The 19,367-nt window shown below is 33.7% G+C and overlaps 1 protein-coding gene across 3 annotated transcripts in view; it reads right to left on the bottom strand.

Annotated features, from left to right (window-relative positions):
- Window positions 1–1,076: 1,076 nt before the first annotated feature.
- CROT (carnitine O-octanoyltransferase) overlaps window positions 1,077–19,367 on the bottom strand; it is a 39,404-nt gene continuing 21,113 nt past the window's right edge. For all 3 annotated transcript variants that reach the window (XM_016148019.2, XM_036230312.1, XM_036230311.1), the window contains exons 10-18: window positions 18,127–18,228; window positions 14,310–14,393; window positions 14,123–14,230; window positions 13,768–13,898; window positions 8,389–8,512; window positions 7,463–7,541; window positions 7,283–7,376; window positions 7,042–7,161; window positions 1,077–2,073 (exon numbers count right to left, since the gene is read on the bottom strand). In XM_016148019.2, coding sequence (XP_016003505.1) covers window positions 1,953–2,073; window positions 7,042–7,161; window positions 7,283–7,376; window positions 7,463–7,541; window positions 8,389–8,512; window positions 13,768–13,898; window positions 14,123–14,230; window positions 14,310–14,393; window positions 18,127–18,228 — 963 coding nt within the window. In that variant the 3' untranslated portion in view covers window positions 1,077–1,952. The remainder of the gene's footprint in view (window positions 2,074–7,041; window positions 7,162–7,282; window positions 7,377–7,462; window positions 7,542–8,388; window positions 8,513–13,767; window positions 13,899–14,122; window positions 14,231–14,309; window positions 14,394–18,126; window positions 18,229–19,367) is intronic.

The raw sequence follows: 19,367 nt of genomic DNA, 5'->3' as shown, positions 1-19,367 counted from the left end.
CTTCGATCTGTAATAAACCACGTATTACCAAAAAAAGTTTCAAATGTGACCAGGTCTATCAGACTAAATTTCAGATTAACCAAGATAATGGGGCAAGGGGTACATTAGCACAGTGACTGAAGGTGAGTTCAATCTACTCTTCTGTAGTTGTTCCCAAACTTACCTGATGAGGATCATGAGGCATCTGCCCCTGGAAAGTCTGACTCAGTAGGTCAGGACTGAGGCCCAGCCATCTCTCTCTAAAAAGTTTTGCAAGTGACTTTTTAACTTCAGGCAATACAAGGAAGCGTGTTAAAGCAAGAGCAAAAAGATGTTTTTCTGCAGGAGGTAATCAGTTTACGAAATGCCCAAGTCTTTAGATATTATTTAAAAACAACCAAATGATTCCAAAGGGCCTGGCAATTTAGTCTACAAAACTATACTAGTGAGGAAAAGGGTCTGTAGTTCAGATTTCATCTTCCTATTCTATAGTAACTGTTAAGGATATGTCAAATGCCATAGAAACCAACTCTTTTCACCAAAAAGTAAACCAGTCTTATCAAATTCAAAACATATGAAAATGTAGAACAACAGAAAGGACATCTATAACCAGTACACTATGTTGTAATCTTTATGTGGTAGATTGCTACAAAAATAGCCCCCAGTTAATCATGTTCCTTCTTACGCCCACTCATTTACATTTAGTTATTTACAACATGACTTTGCTGCTCTTATCAAAAGATGAGTTTCCCTCCACAACATCTCTTAAATCTGGACTGCCCTTGTAACTTGTTTTAACCAAGAGAAAGCAAAAGTGACATCATGTAACTTCAATGTGACTTCAGAGCCTCAGCCTCTGTCTATGTCTACCTTTCCCTCTTAGAACACTCCCTCTGCCAAGTACAGAAGTCCAGGCTAAAATACCAAATGATCAGATACACGTGGAGAGTCCCAGCCACCAAGTCTCCAGGCAGTATGTGAAGCCATCTGAACTTACCAGCTACAGTGCAGCTGCTTAAACAACTCACAACAGTGGAACCATCCAAATGGGCAGTCAACATACACAATCATGAGAAATAATAAATTGTTCAAAGACAGGAAGTTTGGGGCAGTTTATTATATAACAATACATAAGTTAGATCAGAAAGTATAAGGTCAAACAGGAATGAATCACTTATTTGAAAACAATATATGATTTTGTGGTAGAAACTACAAAATCGAACAGAGAAGAACTGTAAAATCCTGAGAATCTGATAGTTCATATTTAATCATTTCAAAGTCATTGACAACTAATTTTAAATATAAGTGCTTTAATTTTTTATTCACAATACTAATTACAATATACTATGATGCATTTTGTTAGGGTTTCTTTTTCCTGTGTGTCAGAGCACCGGTATAAACCTCTCTACTACAATCTAATTCTTCTGACAGGCTCTACTTTTGTTTTTTGTTTTTGTTTTTTTTTTTTTTTAAGATAACCATTAAATTGTAGTAGTCTTTTCCAAACATAGTAGGGTTGTATGCCTGTAGAGAAAGTGGAAGACATTGATTTCAGAGAAATTAGCATCTAATCACGTAATTCACGCAACTAGAAAAATGTTAAAGTGCTTGAAAGACAGGTTCTACAATGACGTTGAGAGAGAATTTATAAACTATACAGGTACAAAACTGTATTGAAAAGTTAGAGTAAGACCTGCGTTGTTAAAAGTTGTGGATCTGCATCGTTGAGGCTTATCTTAAACTTTGCATAGTTCTATATTCATTATGTCATAATTTGCATTGCTGCTGCATTGAAGGAAGCTTAAATATATTTCTACTTTCTATGTCAGAGTAAATTTAGAGAGCGCGATTCTACTAATCTCTACATTTAACAGGTTTCCTTCAAGTCAATATCCCTTCCTATCTCACCTCACCGCCCTACTCCCAGCACCCAGTTTAAAAGATATTTTGGTTAAGTGTGTAATGTTTAATCTCTAAAGATTAGGGATGTTCATCAGCTGCATCATGTCATGGAAAGCATGGAAAGTCAGCTGAACTAGCTTTTTTGCATCAGTCTCCGGACATGATTTCCAGGCTGAACAGGCCACGACAAACCTGTAAAGCAGAAATAATAAGTGATTAAGTACTATGCAAAAATCACAATGCAAAAAGACTCCAGATGGTGATAGTGACTACACCCATGACCTTTATTCCATTTGGCTGTTCATATATGAAACATGAATTCTTGTTGACATAAGATCAATGTAACCTGACACAATGGAAAGTAAACCCGCAATTATATATAATGCTAGGAACGCCTAATTTACTATGACTAGAGACTAAGGACAACAGGGAACAATAAAACTAGCCAGAGTTCAAGAGTGCTCTGGAATAAGGTATTACTGTATTAAACACAACTCTTCCTAAAAAACACCCTCCTAAGGTGCTCTGAATGGAATAAGGTGGAATATGAATTCATGTCACTGTTTGCAATGAAAGTTGGAACTACTTTTAACCCATTTCCCATTTGCCCAGAGTATACTCGCTGGTGGCACTTGTGGCTGCAGCGTTTACCCCGAGATAACTCATGGATTACAGTCCTAACCTTACCCCTCAAATCTGCCATGAACTATCTCACTTTCATTATTTTCAATTCACTCCCGGTATATCCATAGTCTTTGGAAATAAATGACATCATTCTATTATAGCATTCTGATTTTAGTAGTGATATTTCCATTTACAAAACATAGTAATTCTCGGTTGCTAAAGATGTCAAGTCCTAGAAAATGCAGCATTCCTACATGTGATGTTAACTTTGTTTTCGAACAGTTGTTAGCCAAAGATTCATTTGATGAATCCGATTTATGTATACATTTCTGTTACATTAGGATTAGAGACAGGTTCCGTTTAGAAATAACTCTAAGAATAATTTTTATATTTTATTTTCACATTGAAAACCAGACAGATTTGGGTCAGCCTCAAAGAGTGTGTTTATGTAAAATTAACACTGGCAGCAAGCTATATTTTCTTCTTCTAAATGGGAAAAGGGTTAAAGAAGAATATAGTACTTGAAAAGTAAAAAATAATAATAATAAAATAAAGAAATATAAGTGGAGAAAAAGCTATTTCTAGAAAATCCAGAGAGAAACTCTCTTGGAACTATCTCCTTCCAGGTCCTGATGAAGAAATCCCGTCTGGCGGGTGATAAAAATGGCCCTGTAAACTGAAGGAAATAGGAAAGAAACCTGGCTTCCAGTGGGCTCAGAGCAGAAACTGGGCTACTAGCTCTCTTGGACCTAGCCTTCTCCTTTCTTAGACACTCAAATTTTCTATAGCAAAACATACATTAAGCTCAAGTTAAAACCAAAATGTTGTGTGATATAAAGTTTGTGGATGACCATGCTCTGTCTCATTATACAATGATGAAACTGTTTGAGTCGATCATATTTGCTGAAAGATATACAGGGACCTACAAAAGTCTTGCCTTCTTTACACTTAGTGATTCATATCACTAGTTAATTTCTAGCTACACTATGCATATAAGTCTCAAATACATCTAAATATATTTCTTTGCAAAGATGAACAATTGCTATTTAAGTGTTAATTAAAAAAAATCAGTAATCTTTCTAAATTATAGAAGGAAATAAGTACTTTCATAATATACACAGATGCCAGTAACAAAAAAATGTTTTACTTCATAAGAAATTGTTATTTTTGCCTATAAATTGGTAAAGAATGTTTTATAATGCTTAGAGTTGGAAATGATGTGGTGAAATAAAAAAGGATATGTTATCATTATTTGTAATAATGAAAAACTGGAAATAGTAGGTAAGAGGTTAAATTATATAAATCCTTTAGACATTATTCAACCATTAAGATACCTCAAAGCATATTTAATAGCACTGGGAATTGCTTGAAATAAAAAGTGAGAATGAATTCACAAAAAGAACACTAAAATATTTATAATATGATCTAAATTTTTTGATATTTTACAAATTTTTTATGAGCATGTAGTATATTTAAAATAAAATGCTATTTCAAAAATAAACCAATATCTCCTAAGTTATACAACTTTCACAATTAACAATGAATGAAAAATTCCTTCCAAACCATTTCCATGCATTTCATTGGAAAATTATTTTGGGTGTATTCATAGTAATGACTCATAAATGTACACCTCTAGCCCTGACCTCTTTTCTGAGCTCCATGCTTGTATATCCAACTGCCTACTGACAAATTGTCCTGTATATAAATAATAAATTCCTGAATTAGCAGAAATCTCTAAGTCAACATGTACAAAACAGAATTCTTAGTTATACCCTACCATGTCTCCAAACCAATTTCTCCCCTAATTTTCTCCATCCCAGTAAATGCCACCATCAGAATCAGCAAGCTGTCAGTAAGTCCTATTGGTTCTATCTCCAAAATATATCTTGAATCCCTCCACTTATCTCCACTTAATTACAGCTGCCTTGTTCAACTTATCATCCATGCTTCCTGATTTCTCTCATCTCATTCTTGCCCATATTACTGTCTACCTAATTTATATTCTGTATAGCAGCCTATGGTCCTTTTTACATCTAAATAAAACAGGTAACATTCATGCGTAAAACTGGATAAACGTTTCCTATTATTCTTAGGGGAAAATCCAAACTCCCTATCATGTTACAAGGCCCTACATCAACTGACCACCCCAACAAATCGGTATCTAAAGAAGCATTACTTTTAAAGCTCTGCAGATGATTCTAATGGGCACTCAGGGTTGAAAATACTGCCCTACGGGATTTAGTTCTTGACTACCTCTCTTCAACTGTTTCTACCACCCTCCCACTCAATTGCTAATTTATAGCCATACTGCCTTCGTCTTTTCCTCATAAATGCCAAGCTCCTCCTTCCGCCAGGACTTGTATACTTATGTCCCACAACAATATCATTGTGAAAACACTTACTGAGTGTACCGCATTTATGAGGGAGTTACAGGGCTTGTGGGCTTATAATCTAGGAAGGGAGATAAATGACACACAACATTCACACACACACACACACACACGCATTGGGTAGTTTCAAGTGTTAAAATGTAGCAGGTATGTGCGAGGAAGTAGGAAGTGCTATTTTAAATGGTCAGGGAAGGCTTCTCAGGTGGCACCAAATATCTGTCTAAAGGGAATGCTTCTTACATATGTCTCAAGGAAGAGAATACTAGGCCAAAAAAAATCGTGACTGTGAATGCCTTGAGGAGGGAACTTGCTTGGTCTGTTCAAGGTACAAGAAGTCCAGTGTGGCTGGGGTAAAGTGAAATAGGAGAGCTGTAGGAGCTAAGGTCAGCGAGGTGAGAGCTAGAGCATGTGGGATCTCACAGGAGGACTCTGAATTTTACTGTGAGTGAAAAAAAAAAAGTCCCTGGAGGATTTTGACTGTTGTGTAGAGAATGGTCTGTAGGGAAGGAAAGGTGGAAGAAGACCACATAGGAACCTGTTGCAATAACCTAAGTGGGAGAAGACAGTGGCTCAGCTTGGGTGGCAGCATTGGGCATAGTAAGCAGTAATCAGATTCTGGAGAGCTGTTTTCTTGGATATTCATTTGACTAAGTCCTTCTCGTCCTTAACATCTTATCTTCCTTGTCACTTCTCAGACACCTTCCCTGACCACACTATATAAAAGCAGTGTTCCATCCCCCTACCAGTTAGTCTCTATTACCACATCAACTTGCTTATTTCCTTCACAGCATTCATCAGTATTTGAAATTATCCTGCTTATGGGTTTGCTTTTTTCCCTTTTCCTCAAAAAGAATGTAAAACTCCATAAGAGGGGGGGGATCTTATCTGTCTTATGTCCTTAGTACCTAAATCCTTGGCACACTATAAATTCTCATTAAATACTTTCTGAATAAGTGAATGTAACTTCTGCCCCAGGATCTTAAAAATGTATTTTTTAAAAAAATCAGAGCCAGGCTATTTATTATTGCATGCAATATGGGACCCTCGACTTGTCGGGGACTCTATTAGAATGCTTACTTATTCTCTGTATTTGGTAATAATTTTAGACCTCTGACCCTTTATTATGAGAAATAATGATAAGATTAATGTTTAATCTTTCTCATTCAACCTTTAATTTGTATATTAATGTACACAAACTGAATATCATGGGAATATATAATCCAAGGATTTAGATGCCAACAAATTCAAGCATTACTGGTATAACAGACTATCACACTTGGCATGAAAGAGGACGATAAAATTTTGAAAAAATAACACTATAAACTTTTTAAAAAGGGAAAAGTATAAAAACAATATATTAGAAACTGAAATATGTCATGCATATATTATCATTCCAATTTTTCACATTCCTTTGGAAGTGCCTCTAATCCTGCACTCTTCTTATTCAGTGTTCAATGCAGCCACATTTTTAAAATTTATTTATTTTTTAACATTTTGTTGTTATTATTTTTTATTGTTATTTTCCTATAATAAAACCTCCCATGCTTTGAAAGACTCCTGAAGATACTGTCAGACTGCATGAACGAGGACCTTTTTCCATGCCTTTCTGTCAATCCCACATTATCTTGTACTCTTTTTCCCCTACCAGGTTAACATTTTCTTTCTTACTCTTGCTACACATTTAAGTCAAACCCCATACAACCCAAATGAAATGCATCTGAATTGGTAAAACTTTTTAAAAAACATACATCCAGCCTCTTATCTTGGTCTCATGAGCGCTATCTATAACTCCATGAACCATTACATATTTACAGGCTAATTTTACCTGAACTTACTATAAAATACCTTGGACAGAACAAATATGCTAATATGTACACTGGTTTTTTGAGGAGGATGATGATATGATCGCTGAGTCAACCTTAAACAGTGTTCTGCACAAAACACCTAAAGGACTAATTTGACAAAAGTCTCAAAAGCAGGACAGAGAAACAAATACACATTAAAATCTAGTGGTAAAAATAATTACCCGTTAGCAAGTGACAGATAACAGTACAATAAGAATCACAGTGTAGGAAAGACATTCAAACAAGAAAAGTGATAGCTTTCTTACTCTGTAGCACAGTAAAAATAAAAAGAGCAGCCTCACCTGTCCTCTCTGATATGATAGAAGAATCCATAGCCATTGTGTACCATGGGAACCACCATTCCTTGGACTCTTAAATAACCAATCAGACTTGTTGAAAGAACAAAGTTTCCACCTCCTCCACTGTGTAACACAAATAAAAGATATTATACCAGGCCTACAGATGTTTACATTGTTTCTGAAGAGCTTTTAACATTCAGGAAGAAAGAAACTGGTAAAGTTATAAAGCACTACAATGTATTACCTTCTGGAGAAAAGTGGATCTCTAAAGAGTTCTGGAACAGGAAGACCTTCCTCTTTTGCTATGAGTGAAAGACCTAAAAGATGACGATCAAATCCTGCAATGAAACCCCAAAACCGCAGTTGGAAAAAATTTTTCAACCTGAGAATTTTTTTTTAAGTCAAAATAATTCCAAAGAAGTACCTTTTCCAGTTGAACAATCTTTCATCATTTTATTATGTTTTGCAAAAGCTTGCAACATCTTTTGCTGCTGTTCAAAAAGCTGTGTTAAAAATCAAGAGATACTTCAATAACGAGCTGTACAGAAACCAAATAAATAAAAAAACCTGATCTCAAAGTAATTAGGATTTGGGTAATTTGGGAATGAAAAAGTTTTTAGGAAGACCTTGAGACACAAGCTTCTGTGTCTTTCCCTGCTTCCACTACCTTTTTTTCCTATATGCCCTGTACCTTGATTATTTCTTTCCCAGTACAAGAAAACATAAACTTGTGGGTAGCACTGAAGTGACGTTAACAAGTATAAAGAAAGAAGCAACTATGATTTCAAACTAGAGAATAGCTGTACAAAAACGATACTGAAGCAGTTCCATGAAAACAAATTGACATGTACATAACTATGTCTATCAAAACTAAAGAAACAAATGCAATGCCAAAATAGCACTGGGAAAGAACTACCCTGTTTTCTAAATGCTTCTGAAAGAATGGTATAAAATAAAACGTATAAAACTGTTCTGATACTAATTCATGAAAACAAGAATCTGTAATTTCAAAAATGTTCAACCACATTAAGAAAAGCTTCCTTTAAAAGGTATTTTGGAAGAGTCTGTATTTTACTGGTGTTATTCTAAATATAGATCAATAGTAGCAAAATTCTCAAGGTATTGAAGATACTTTGCCTAGAAAATGATACAAATGGGCTTCCAATTTCCTATTCTTTCCAACTATATAGTCAACTGGAAAATGAACAAAATTTTTGAAAACTTAAAGAAGAATGTCTGAAAGTATTTTACTGATCCAGGGGATTGAGATAAAGAAGTTACTTATTCAAGGGCCAACGTTCTTTAGAACAATTAAACAAATGCTGTAAATTTTTTCTTTCAAATACTCACACTGGTAGAAGGATCCTGCATGGACTGGCACCACCTGACTGCTTCTATTGTACATGATCGCACAGTCTCTGTACGACCATGATAAAAATATCTTGTCATAGCTGTTTCATAGCAGCAACCAGGGCTACAAGAAAAAAATGAGAATAAGAGAATTTAACATAAGAAAGAAAATGCTCTAATGTTATTACAAAGAGAGTTTGCTTACTTAATAAAGTTGGTTTTGTCAGAGACTAAGTTCTACAATATTAACTACAGTTAATATTCAATAACAAAGAGGCCATTTTCAAAATCAAGGAGCAAAAATTACTTTGGTGCACAGGGCCTGGTATAATATGGAACATTTCAAAGGCTTAGCTGCTGTCAGTTTATATAGTAAACTGTAGTCTGTGGTAGATGGTCTCTAAGATGCCACCCAGTGATCCCTGCCTCCTGCTATTTTATGCCCTGGGTATAATCCCTCACTTTTGAGTAGAGGATAAACTTAGTGACTTACTTCTAATAAAAAGAATATGACCAAAGTGATGAAATGTCACTTCTGAAATTAGGTTGCAAAAAGAACTCTCTCTTGCTCTCACTTTCTTACTTTGATACTCTGAGAAAAGCCAGCTGCCATGATGAAAGCTGCCCTATGGAGAGGCCCAGATGGCAAGAATCTGAAGGAGGCCTTTAGACAATAGCTTGGGAGGAACTGAACCCTACTAATAACTATTAGTGAGTGAGATTGGAAGTCGTTCCTCTCTGAGGAGTACCTTCAGATAAGAACATAGTCCTGGCTGACACCCTGACAACAACCTTACAAAAGACCCAAAGTCAGAAGCACCCAGCTAAGTTGCAAATGAATTCCTGACCAACGGAAAATGTGAGATGCTAAAAGATGTTTATTGTTTTAAGCCACTAAGTTTTAGGGTAAATTGTCATACAGCAATAGGTAATACAGAGTCCTTAGCCTTTAGTTCCTTTATATAAAACATAAATGACTGTAGAACTAAGTAAGAGCATGATTTAAGAAGTTCCCTAGAGTGATAATTGTTTTCCTGGGCTGGAGAATGACATAACAATTTTAGATACAAAGCTCTCATACTTTCTTGGTAGTTGGAATTGAGTTAAAGAGATTAAATGGAGTGAGAGTAAAAGGTTGGAATGTGGGACCTAAGAGGACTCTAACAGAGTAATTGAGCCTCTTCTGTTCCATGTTTCTATAAGGCAGTCTTTCCTGAAATAAAATAGCATCCTTTCAAAATGTGAAGAAAGTGCAAATAAAAACATAAAACTAAAATAACATAGAACTAAAATAACATTCTTTAAAAAACATTAAAAATAAAAGTGATAAAAATGAATGACAAACTATCTCTACTCTGCAACCTCTAACAGAATAACAGATCTTGATAATAATCATCAATGGTTACTAAAACATTAGGTAAAAAACTCAGAGAGTAAACTTATAATGGATGTTGGCTAACAACTGAACCCACTCTCATTCTTAAAGGATAAAATAGAAAATTAGTAACATTGACTATTTCATTCTTTGTTGTAAAAAATAATAAAAATAACTGATTATTGTTCTCAAGTCTCTAGATCTAAATACCAGTTTATAAGGAAAACAAGAGACAGAGCAACATATTTAACAGTATTTTTTAACTTAAAAGCAAGTGCACAAAACACTTACATAAATTTATGTTAATGGGCACATAATGTAAAAAGATAGGACCTGTGACAATAACAAAATAAAGAGGGTGGTTCATATTGTATAGAAGCTGAATGTATACTACTGAAACTAAGCTAGTATTATTCAAACCAAGTTGCTATAAATTTAAGATGTTAACTGTAATCTCCAAAGTAACCACAAAGAATATAGCTAAAGAATATAGAGATAAAGAAGGAAATCAAAATGATACAGTACAAAAAATCAACTAAGTACAAAAAAGGGCAGTAATGGAGAAGTTGAGGAAGAAACAAACATGTAAGACGTACAGAAAATATAGCTATAGCAAAAGCAAATCTATCCTTAGTAATAATTATTTTAAATGTAAATAGACTGAACTCTTCAATCAAATTCAGATGTTAGCAGAATGGATTATAAAAGCATGGTCATCTATATGCTGTCTACAAGAAATTAACTTTAGAGACAAAGATATTAAGAGGTTAGAAGTAAAAGAATGAAAAAATATTCCATGAAAATAGTAACAAAAAGAGTTGGAGTGGCTATATTATTATCAAAGTAGATTTTAAGTTAAAAGATTAAAAGAGGAAAACAAGACATATTGAATGGTTTAATTAAGAAGATATAACAATTATAAAAATATATGCACCAAACAACAGAACCCTAAAATATATGAAGCAAATATTGACAGAATTGAAAAGAGAACTAGACAGCTCTACTATACTAGTTGGAGACTTCAATATCCAATTTTCAATAATAGATAGAACATGTAGATAGAAGATCAATAAGAAAACAGGACCTGAACACTATATAAATAACCAGATCTAACAGACATATATAGAATATGCCACTAATAGCAAAATAAAAATTCTCAAATACACATGGAAAAGTCAATTTATATTAGGCTGCATAAGCCTCAATAAATTTTAAAAGACTGAAATCATACCAAAGTATCTTCTTCAATGACAATGGAATGAAGCCAGAAAGCAATAATAGAAGGAAAACTGGAAAATTTACAAGTATAAAGAAATTAAAACACACTCTTAAAAAACGAATTGGTCAGGGGGAAATCACAAGGGAAATTAGAAAATAGTTTGAGATGAATGAAAAGGAAAACACAACACACCAAAACTTCTTGGATTAAGCGAAAGCAGTGTTCAGAGGAAAATTTATAGCTGTAAATACCTACATTAAAAAGAAGGAAGATAACAAATCAATAAACTAACTGCACACCTTAAAGAATTTTAAAAAAAGAACAAATTAGACCATAAGCTAGCAAAGGGAGGAAAATAGAGGGGAGATAAACACAATACAGAAATAAAAAACAGAAAGTGAACTGAACCAAAAGTTGGTTCTTTGAAAAGATCCACAAAATTGAAAAACCTTTCGCTACACTAAGAAAAAAAAGGATAAGACTCTGATGACTAAAATTAGTTATGAAAGAGAGCTTTATTCCTGACTTTACAGAAATACAAAGTATTATAATACTATGAACAACTGTATACTAATAAATTGGATACCCTAGATGAAATGGACATACTCTGAGAAATACAAACTATCAAATATGACTCAAGAACAAAAATCTGACTGGGCCAATAACAAGGAGATGAATCAGTATTCAAAAACCTCCCAATAAAGAAAAGTCCTGGACCAGATGGCTTCATTGATGAATTCTAACAATTAAAAAATTAATACCAAATCTTCTCAAACTCTTCCAAACAAACAAACAAACAAAACAACAGCAACAACTGAAGAGGAGGGAATACTTCCTCACTTATAATGATGCTACCATAACCCTGATATCAAAACTAGTCAAAGATACTACAACAAAAGATGCTATAGACCAATATCCCTTATGAAACAGATGTAAAAATCCTCTACAAATTACCAGCAAACTGAATTCAGCAGTTTAAAGGATGATACGTCATCATCAAGCGGGATTTATCCCAGCAATGCAAGAGTATTTCAACGATCAATAACATTAACAGAATGTAGAAAAAGACCTACATAATAATGTCAACTGATACAGAAAAAGCATTTCACAAAACCCAACACAGTTCTACAATAAAAACACTCAAAAAAAAAAAGGGAATTTCCTCAACATGATGGCATTTACGAAAAACCCATAGTTAACACAAAACACTGAAAATTTTCCACCTAAGTGAAAAAGAAAGGATGCCTGCTTTTGCCACTTCTGTTCAACATGGTACTAGTTCTAGTCAGGGGGAAAAAAATAAAAGATATCCAAATTGGAAAGGAAAAAGCAAAACTATCTCTATTCATGGATACCTGATCTTTAGAGAACCCTAAAGAGTCTACAAAAAATTGTTACAGCTAATAAATTGGGTAAAGTATCAAAATACAAAATCAATACATAAAAATCAATTTCTATACGTTAGCAATGAACAAGCTAAAACGAAAATTAAGAAAAAATTTCCATTTACAATAGTATCAAATACAATACTCAGGATTAAATTTAACCAAGGAGGTGAAAAGACTCATATACCAAAAACTACAAAACATTGCAAAAAGAACATTTAAAAGACATAAATAAATGGAAAAGGACCCCATGTTCATGGATTGGAATCTTAACTGGCAGACCTGTTAAGATGACAATGCTTCCTAAAGTGATCTACAGATACAATGTAATCTCTATCAAAATCCTATGATGTTTTTGCAAAAATGAAAAACCCATCGTAAAATTCATATGAAATTTCAAGGGACTCAGAATAGCCAAAACAATCTTGAAAAGACCAAAGGTGAAGGACTCTCACTTCCACATTTCAAAACATACCTAAGTGAAATAAGGCATACACAAAATAACAAATATTATATAATTCCACTTATGGGAAAAATCCAGAACAGGCAAATTTAGACAGACAAAAGTAGATTAGAGGTTACCAGGGGCTGGGGCAGAAGGGGGAATGGGAAGTTATTGCTTAATGCATATAGTTTCTGTTTGGGGTCATGAAAAAAATTTAGAAAAAGATAGTGGTGATGTTTGTTCAATACTGTGAATATTAGTGAATGCCACTGGATTATATACTTAAAAATGGTTAAAATGGCTAGTTTTATTTAAAAAAAAAACCCATATAGCTGATAATAAAGATAAAATAGAACAATTAAAAAAATTATGAATTCAAAAGAAGGTAAAAAGGAACAAAAATAGATGGGATAAAGAGAAAATAAACAGCAAGATGGTAGCCTTACACCCAACCTTACTGATAATTATATTAAATGTAAATGATTTAAACATCCCATTTAAAGACAGATAGATATTCTCAGATTGGATTAAAACAAGCAAGATCATGGAGCTTCCACTTCTGCTTAGGATGTAGAAAGTCACAATATACTATCTATCCTAAAAATGAGTAAAGACTAGATAATCTACAAAATCATACCTTTTTTGATGACTCCATCTGAAAACTAGGCTGCAAGAAAACCAAGTGATCTGAATTCCAAAGAATGTGCAAACCCCTCTTAGAAGAGAGCAGATACTTCAAAAGTGTTAAGGTAATGAAAAACAAAGAATGACTATGAAAGTGTCACAAATTGAAACCTGCCATTGTTTGGTTATTGTTGATACAAGTACAAATTCGGACATGGCGCCAATTGAGAAAAAAGTAGGGAAAAACACTGTGAGTTAGGATAAAATAGCTATGATAAAGATATACCCTTGGAGTTCAAGATTCTGAAAGTGGAAATTAAATAGTCCTCACCGTCCATGAAGTCTGTAATAGGCCAGCTGAAGTGCAAGCTGAATAAACGTATCAGGGTGAAGCCTCTTCTTCTTGGTTAGCTTTTTGCCAAAAGATGTAAAGGAATACACCGCAATCTGTAGATCAGATGCCTAACGAAAAGAATTAAATGAGAACAGTGAAATATATGACCTGAGGAAAATACTCTAAAGATAATCAATTATCATTTGCATTAAAGTAATTATCAGACATAAATAAAGGTATTAAAGCTATTATTTTAAAATGTTTCATGCTGTCATGCTTAGATGATAGCTAAATTTTTATGTATAGTAGTTAAGAGAAAGCATCACTATCTAAGAGAAAAGTGAAAATCTACCTGCTTGAGAAACTGAGCTTTAGCTTGGTTGACGTCATTTAATATTTTCTCATCCACAGTGAAAACAAGCTCCTTAGGAAGTGGTATATCTCGTACTTTCTCTGAACCCTGAAAGTAGGGAAGAACTTAAAAATTATATCTATAAAAATATGAGGAAAAAGGGGATAAAATATTTGTTATAACATACCTTCCACCTTCCTTCATTTTCAAAAATCTTCTCATCAACATAGTAGCTGATTTTTACCATAACCATTGCATCATAAGGAGCATGCTAAAATGAAAATACACAAGATTCTGAATACTTTTTATCAAATTTATACTTTATCCGATATTTTATTTTCACTTTTCCTCCAGTGTCAATGTGTATGTAATAAAGTACGGAAGTACTGGCAGTCAAAGCAGGGGTATGTATGTATGCAGTGCTAAGATGTTCTGGAATTGTAAGAGCATTGTGGAAAAGTGGACAGGGAGGGCAGACTATCTGAAGGCTAACCTAAGGATGAGTATGACCTTCTTTAGATAAAGACAATAGGCCACTAGATGAGTATTAAAAAGCATAATGATTTTTGGTATGCATCTACAAGTGTGCAGATGTGGCAGAAATAATTCTCAATGCTTAAGAAATGTGGGAAAGATAGGCTGAGTTGCAGGTTGTTATAGTTTGGACAGCTATTTTTAGAGAAAGGAAGTGCAGCTAGTACATTTTTCCATCATTTATTTTTAAGGACAAACTTTTTGCCTTATTTTCTTCATGTTCCTTTGATGATTATTACATCAGACGGTTTTCTTCTGTTACTGCTACCACTTTACATTAAACACAGTTAACATTTATGAACTGAATATGACGCTGCTAGCCTTGGGGAGAAAGAAGAGAGATTAAGATAAAAACGCAGCCTTCCTGGTTCAAAGGGAATAATTAGGTGTCTTAAATATCACCCTAACATTACACAGCTCTGGTGCTCTATATCATGGCCCAAAAGAGCCTAGAAGCACAGTGCATACTGTTATCAAGTGGGTGGCAGCCACAACATCAGGAAAGTCTCATGAGAGGGGTCAATACAAGATGCATGAGCAGCTCATCCCACCTGTTAGGAACAGCACAACATAACAGGATCACGAGTCACTAACGAACCCCTTTTCTAACTGCATCTCACAACTATATAGTACATTTTAGCTTTACAAAGAATTTTCAGATATCATATACATTATTTCATTTAAGACAACAGTATTAATCTTGAACTATTTTTCTGGAATCACTAAGAAGGAGCAAGACCGAAGAATGTGTCTCTTCTACCTACCCATCTCCTGGTGGAAAGCTAATAATCAGTTAAAAAATAAGTTAGGAAATAGAATGTTTAACATACTGTTTTAAAATGTGGACTTTGGGTTCTGAGTCCAAACCCACCACTTACTAACTGTGTAACTATGAGGACGTTACTTAATTCAAGTAAACTGCCTCATCTGTTAGTGTGGATAATAATACCTATTCTCATACAGCTGTTATGAAAAATTATTTTAATAATGCTTATAAGTGCTTGCTAAAAAACCTGGCACACAGCAATAATTATTAACTGCTATTACTTCTAACAGCTGTTTATTATGCTTCCTATGTACCCTTCATGAAGCTCTATAATAAAACCTATATACAGCAAACTAGTTAACCCCAGGATTTTAAATCCCAAGAGAGAAATGCAGTTAATATAATCACAAAAGTAAATATTCAAGCACCAAAGGAAGAGAGCAGCAACATGGCACTGAATTAAGAACAGCTTTATGGTATATATACTTTACTAATGATGTTTTATAGGTTAAACTTCATTTTCTGTGATCATCTTAGGTTACAAGGGAAACCTACATTGAATTGAAAGCATATCAAGTGGAGATAATCAAATTGATTTTTAAAATATATAGGTGTTAATGCATACACATAAAACATGTCCATACACTTACTACAGAAAAGCAACTCAGTTGTGCTGTGATATATGCTCATTATGGGACCTATATCCTTTATTCAGAGATAGAAAAGATCATTATTTTCATCCTGAATTTGAGCAAACAGCAGGATGTTAGTGGTATTAGTAAAAATCAAAGTAGTGTGAGGTTTTTGGGGGGTTAGGAGTGAGGAAGAAAAGCAAGACAGTGAGTTCTCAATGAGAGCAACTTACCTTCATGTAACAATATAATATCCAGTTTGAACAATTTAATATACGGTGAAACAAAACTCTCAAAATGAGAATAATAGGTAAAAAATTGAAAATTTTAACTGCGAACTACCTATATAAAAATGGCCAATGAAACTACTAAACCAGGAAAGAGTAGGCACGGGGGAAAGTATGACTAATATTAAGGTCAGTTTTAGTATCGACAGATGGAGAAGACTGTTAAGAGGAAAGAGACAGTGTCAGATTAGTAAAAAGAAGGTAATGAACTGCAGCAGACAGGTCAATGAAAAAGTGAAGGCAAAGGGCAGTCAGCTACTTTGCAAAAGATAGTTTCTAGGGAACAGTAAGGACATAAACCAGTTTGAGGAAGTAAAATAAATCAAATAAGACACTGAAGAAAACTGAAGTAATTAACAAGAAACATTTTGTCAACAGTGCACTTTCAGGAAGAGCAAAGATAACAAATCTTCAAAATGACTCATGGGAGCCTTTCACTCTGATAAGCTGCTCTTCATAGACACCTAGTTTTATTACCTGCTCATCAACTACTCCGGCTTCTTCTGTGAAAATAACTATGGAAACTACCACATATCTCTGTGGTGGTTTGAATGAGTAATTCTACCCCATAGGTCCCAAGGTTTGGCATGTAACTCAGATCAGGTGAATCAGAGCACCTGATTCCCTGGAATGGGCACATGATTCACATATGCCAATCACAACCAATGAGCATTGTTCCCAGGACTTTTGCTGGAACCCTGTGTGTGTGTGGGCAGGGGGTGGTATGGGAAGGAAGTTGGTTATTGCCATGGAGAACACTAATCTATGAAGAAAGCTGTGAAGATATGAGATTATGGATACAAAACCCACATGGGGTAGCCTCCTAAAGATAAAGCCAAACATAGTAAGGTAGTACCCCAAAATGGAGTAATTTCTAATGAAAGCATTTGGATACTAGAAGTCAGCCTTACCCAAAGTTAGTTGCACCCCTATGCCAACAAATACCTTTTTAAGCTAATGGCGGTTTGACTTGGATTTCTATTACCTAAAACTGAATAATACTAATTAATACAACTATTGAACCCAGATCAATGTAAGAGGTCTTTTTAGTATTTTGGTCACTAAATGTTTTTAGAGAAAAGCCACCAAAAGCAAACAAAAAATCTACCTGATACTGTTTTACACCAATTATATACTTTATGAAAAGCATTACAAGATTACAAGTATCTATTGCAACTCTGACTTAGGTTAATTTTTAAATTTTCTTGGTTCATAAATCTCCTGAATGTCCATCAGAAAATGGCAAGGTAGAGCTAATGAGGAAGACCAAATGAGAACAGAATAGAAACAAATTTCTTTCTAATGAAGGTAAAAAAAGGTATTAAGTACCAAACATTTTAGTATCCATAGTGTAAATAAATAATGTTCCAAATATCATGTGTCATTTTAGGAAAATAGTTATAAAATTACTAGGTAAATCTAGAAATATGTCCAAATATATATCTCTGTACATAGAACATATATGTTATCCAATCAATCTCTTTTAAAATAGGGTGTAATTCTCAACCAACAGATAATTGTAGATTTTAAAGAGCTTATACCACATAAAAATACATGCGAATTCCACTTTGCAGATTCACACCAAACTATTAGCCTTTCTACGGATGAAAATAACTTGTCCAATATTTTCACTGAGAATTCATAACTAAACCTTTTATTATAATGCCATAAAACAAAAGAAGTATTTATTTGGACTACCACAGCACAGCATAAGTATTGTAGTTTATTGCCATTAAATTAACCTAAAAGATTGAAAGGAAAAAATAATTTCAGTAGTTTACTTACATCACAATTACAGCCAAATACTCCATTAGAAAAGGATATCAAGTTATAGGATTTGTCACCCCAGCGTACTGTTGGATCTCCAGTAAGGGTCATTGCAGATAACTAAAATAAATTTAGTATTTCCAAATTAAAAGAGTTTAATATTGGTTTATAAGTATTTACATCTTAAACACATATGTGTGTATATATGTGTATATGTGTATACATATTTGTGTGTGTATGTGTGTGTATACAGTCTCATTTTTCCTCTTCAGGTTAGCCAAATTTAATAAATGATAATGGTTATACTCAAAAGATAAAAATAATTCTGCCCCTGATTTTAGATATTTCTTAAAATCTCAGAAAACACTACCATAAAAGACAATGCTGTTAGAATATTCATGGATGTTTAGAGAAGAAACAATTGAAAAGACAGCATTTTGCAAGTTGAATAGTGTAAGAGGCCTTGATAAGTTTAGTCATTAAAGTCTAGTTTTGAGGCAAATATTTTGAGAATTCATATCTCACTAAACTTATTTATCAAACAGTAGGTTGTGGTCCAATAGTGAGTCATGAAATTATTTAATGCATCACAGTAAACATTCTTTACAAAAAGAAAGAATAAAATAAATAACAGAGTATGTCACAGATAGTAAAAGTAATTAGTTTTGTGAAACTTCTATTATACATGTGTGTTTATCGGGCTACAATCTAAATGTATATCTAACTGTAGGTTGCAGTTAAAAAAGGTTTGAACACTGCATTAAAATATATTTTTCCTCAAGAAGTTTGATGATTCTTCTATTAAAAAAATACAGCTAAAGAAGAAGAAAAGTTAGTTTTAGCTACAAGGTTTTTCAGTCCTATATTATTTTATTCCTATCATTTAACATTGCATTCTGAAATAATTTAAGTGTTTTCGAAAGACTACGAGACTTCTACAAGTATGACTATTACCTTTTATTATTTCCCAGGAAATGATATTACCACAGAGAGTAAAAAAAAAAGAAAAAGAAAAAGTAAGGTAACATTTACCCCTGAACTCACTAAAGTCAGTATGTTCAATAAAATCAAATGATACAATTATTTATAGTTGATATAATTGTAGAGTAATATAATTCTTAGATCTCACTAAGGTGTCGAGGCACACTAGTGTGAGTTATAGGTAGGCTCTCATGTCACCTTTGGCAAGAGAAACTTATTTGGCCAAGTGACCTGTGCAAATTTTCTGTATATGTATTCAATAAAAAGGGTGTGAAACA

Source organism: Rousettus aegyptiacus, unplaced genomic scaffold, assembly GCF_014176215.1.
Source record: "Rousettus aegyptiacus isolate mRouAeg1 unplaced genomic scaffold, mRouAeg1.p scaffold_m13_p_13, whole genome shotgun sequence".
Classification (NCBI taxonomy): domain Eukaryota; kingdom Metazoa; phylum Chordata; class Mammalia; order Chiroptera; family Pteropodidae; genus Rousettus; species Rousettus aegyptiacus.
This window is presented reverse-complemented; position numbering and strand designations above follow the sequence as displayed.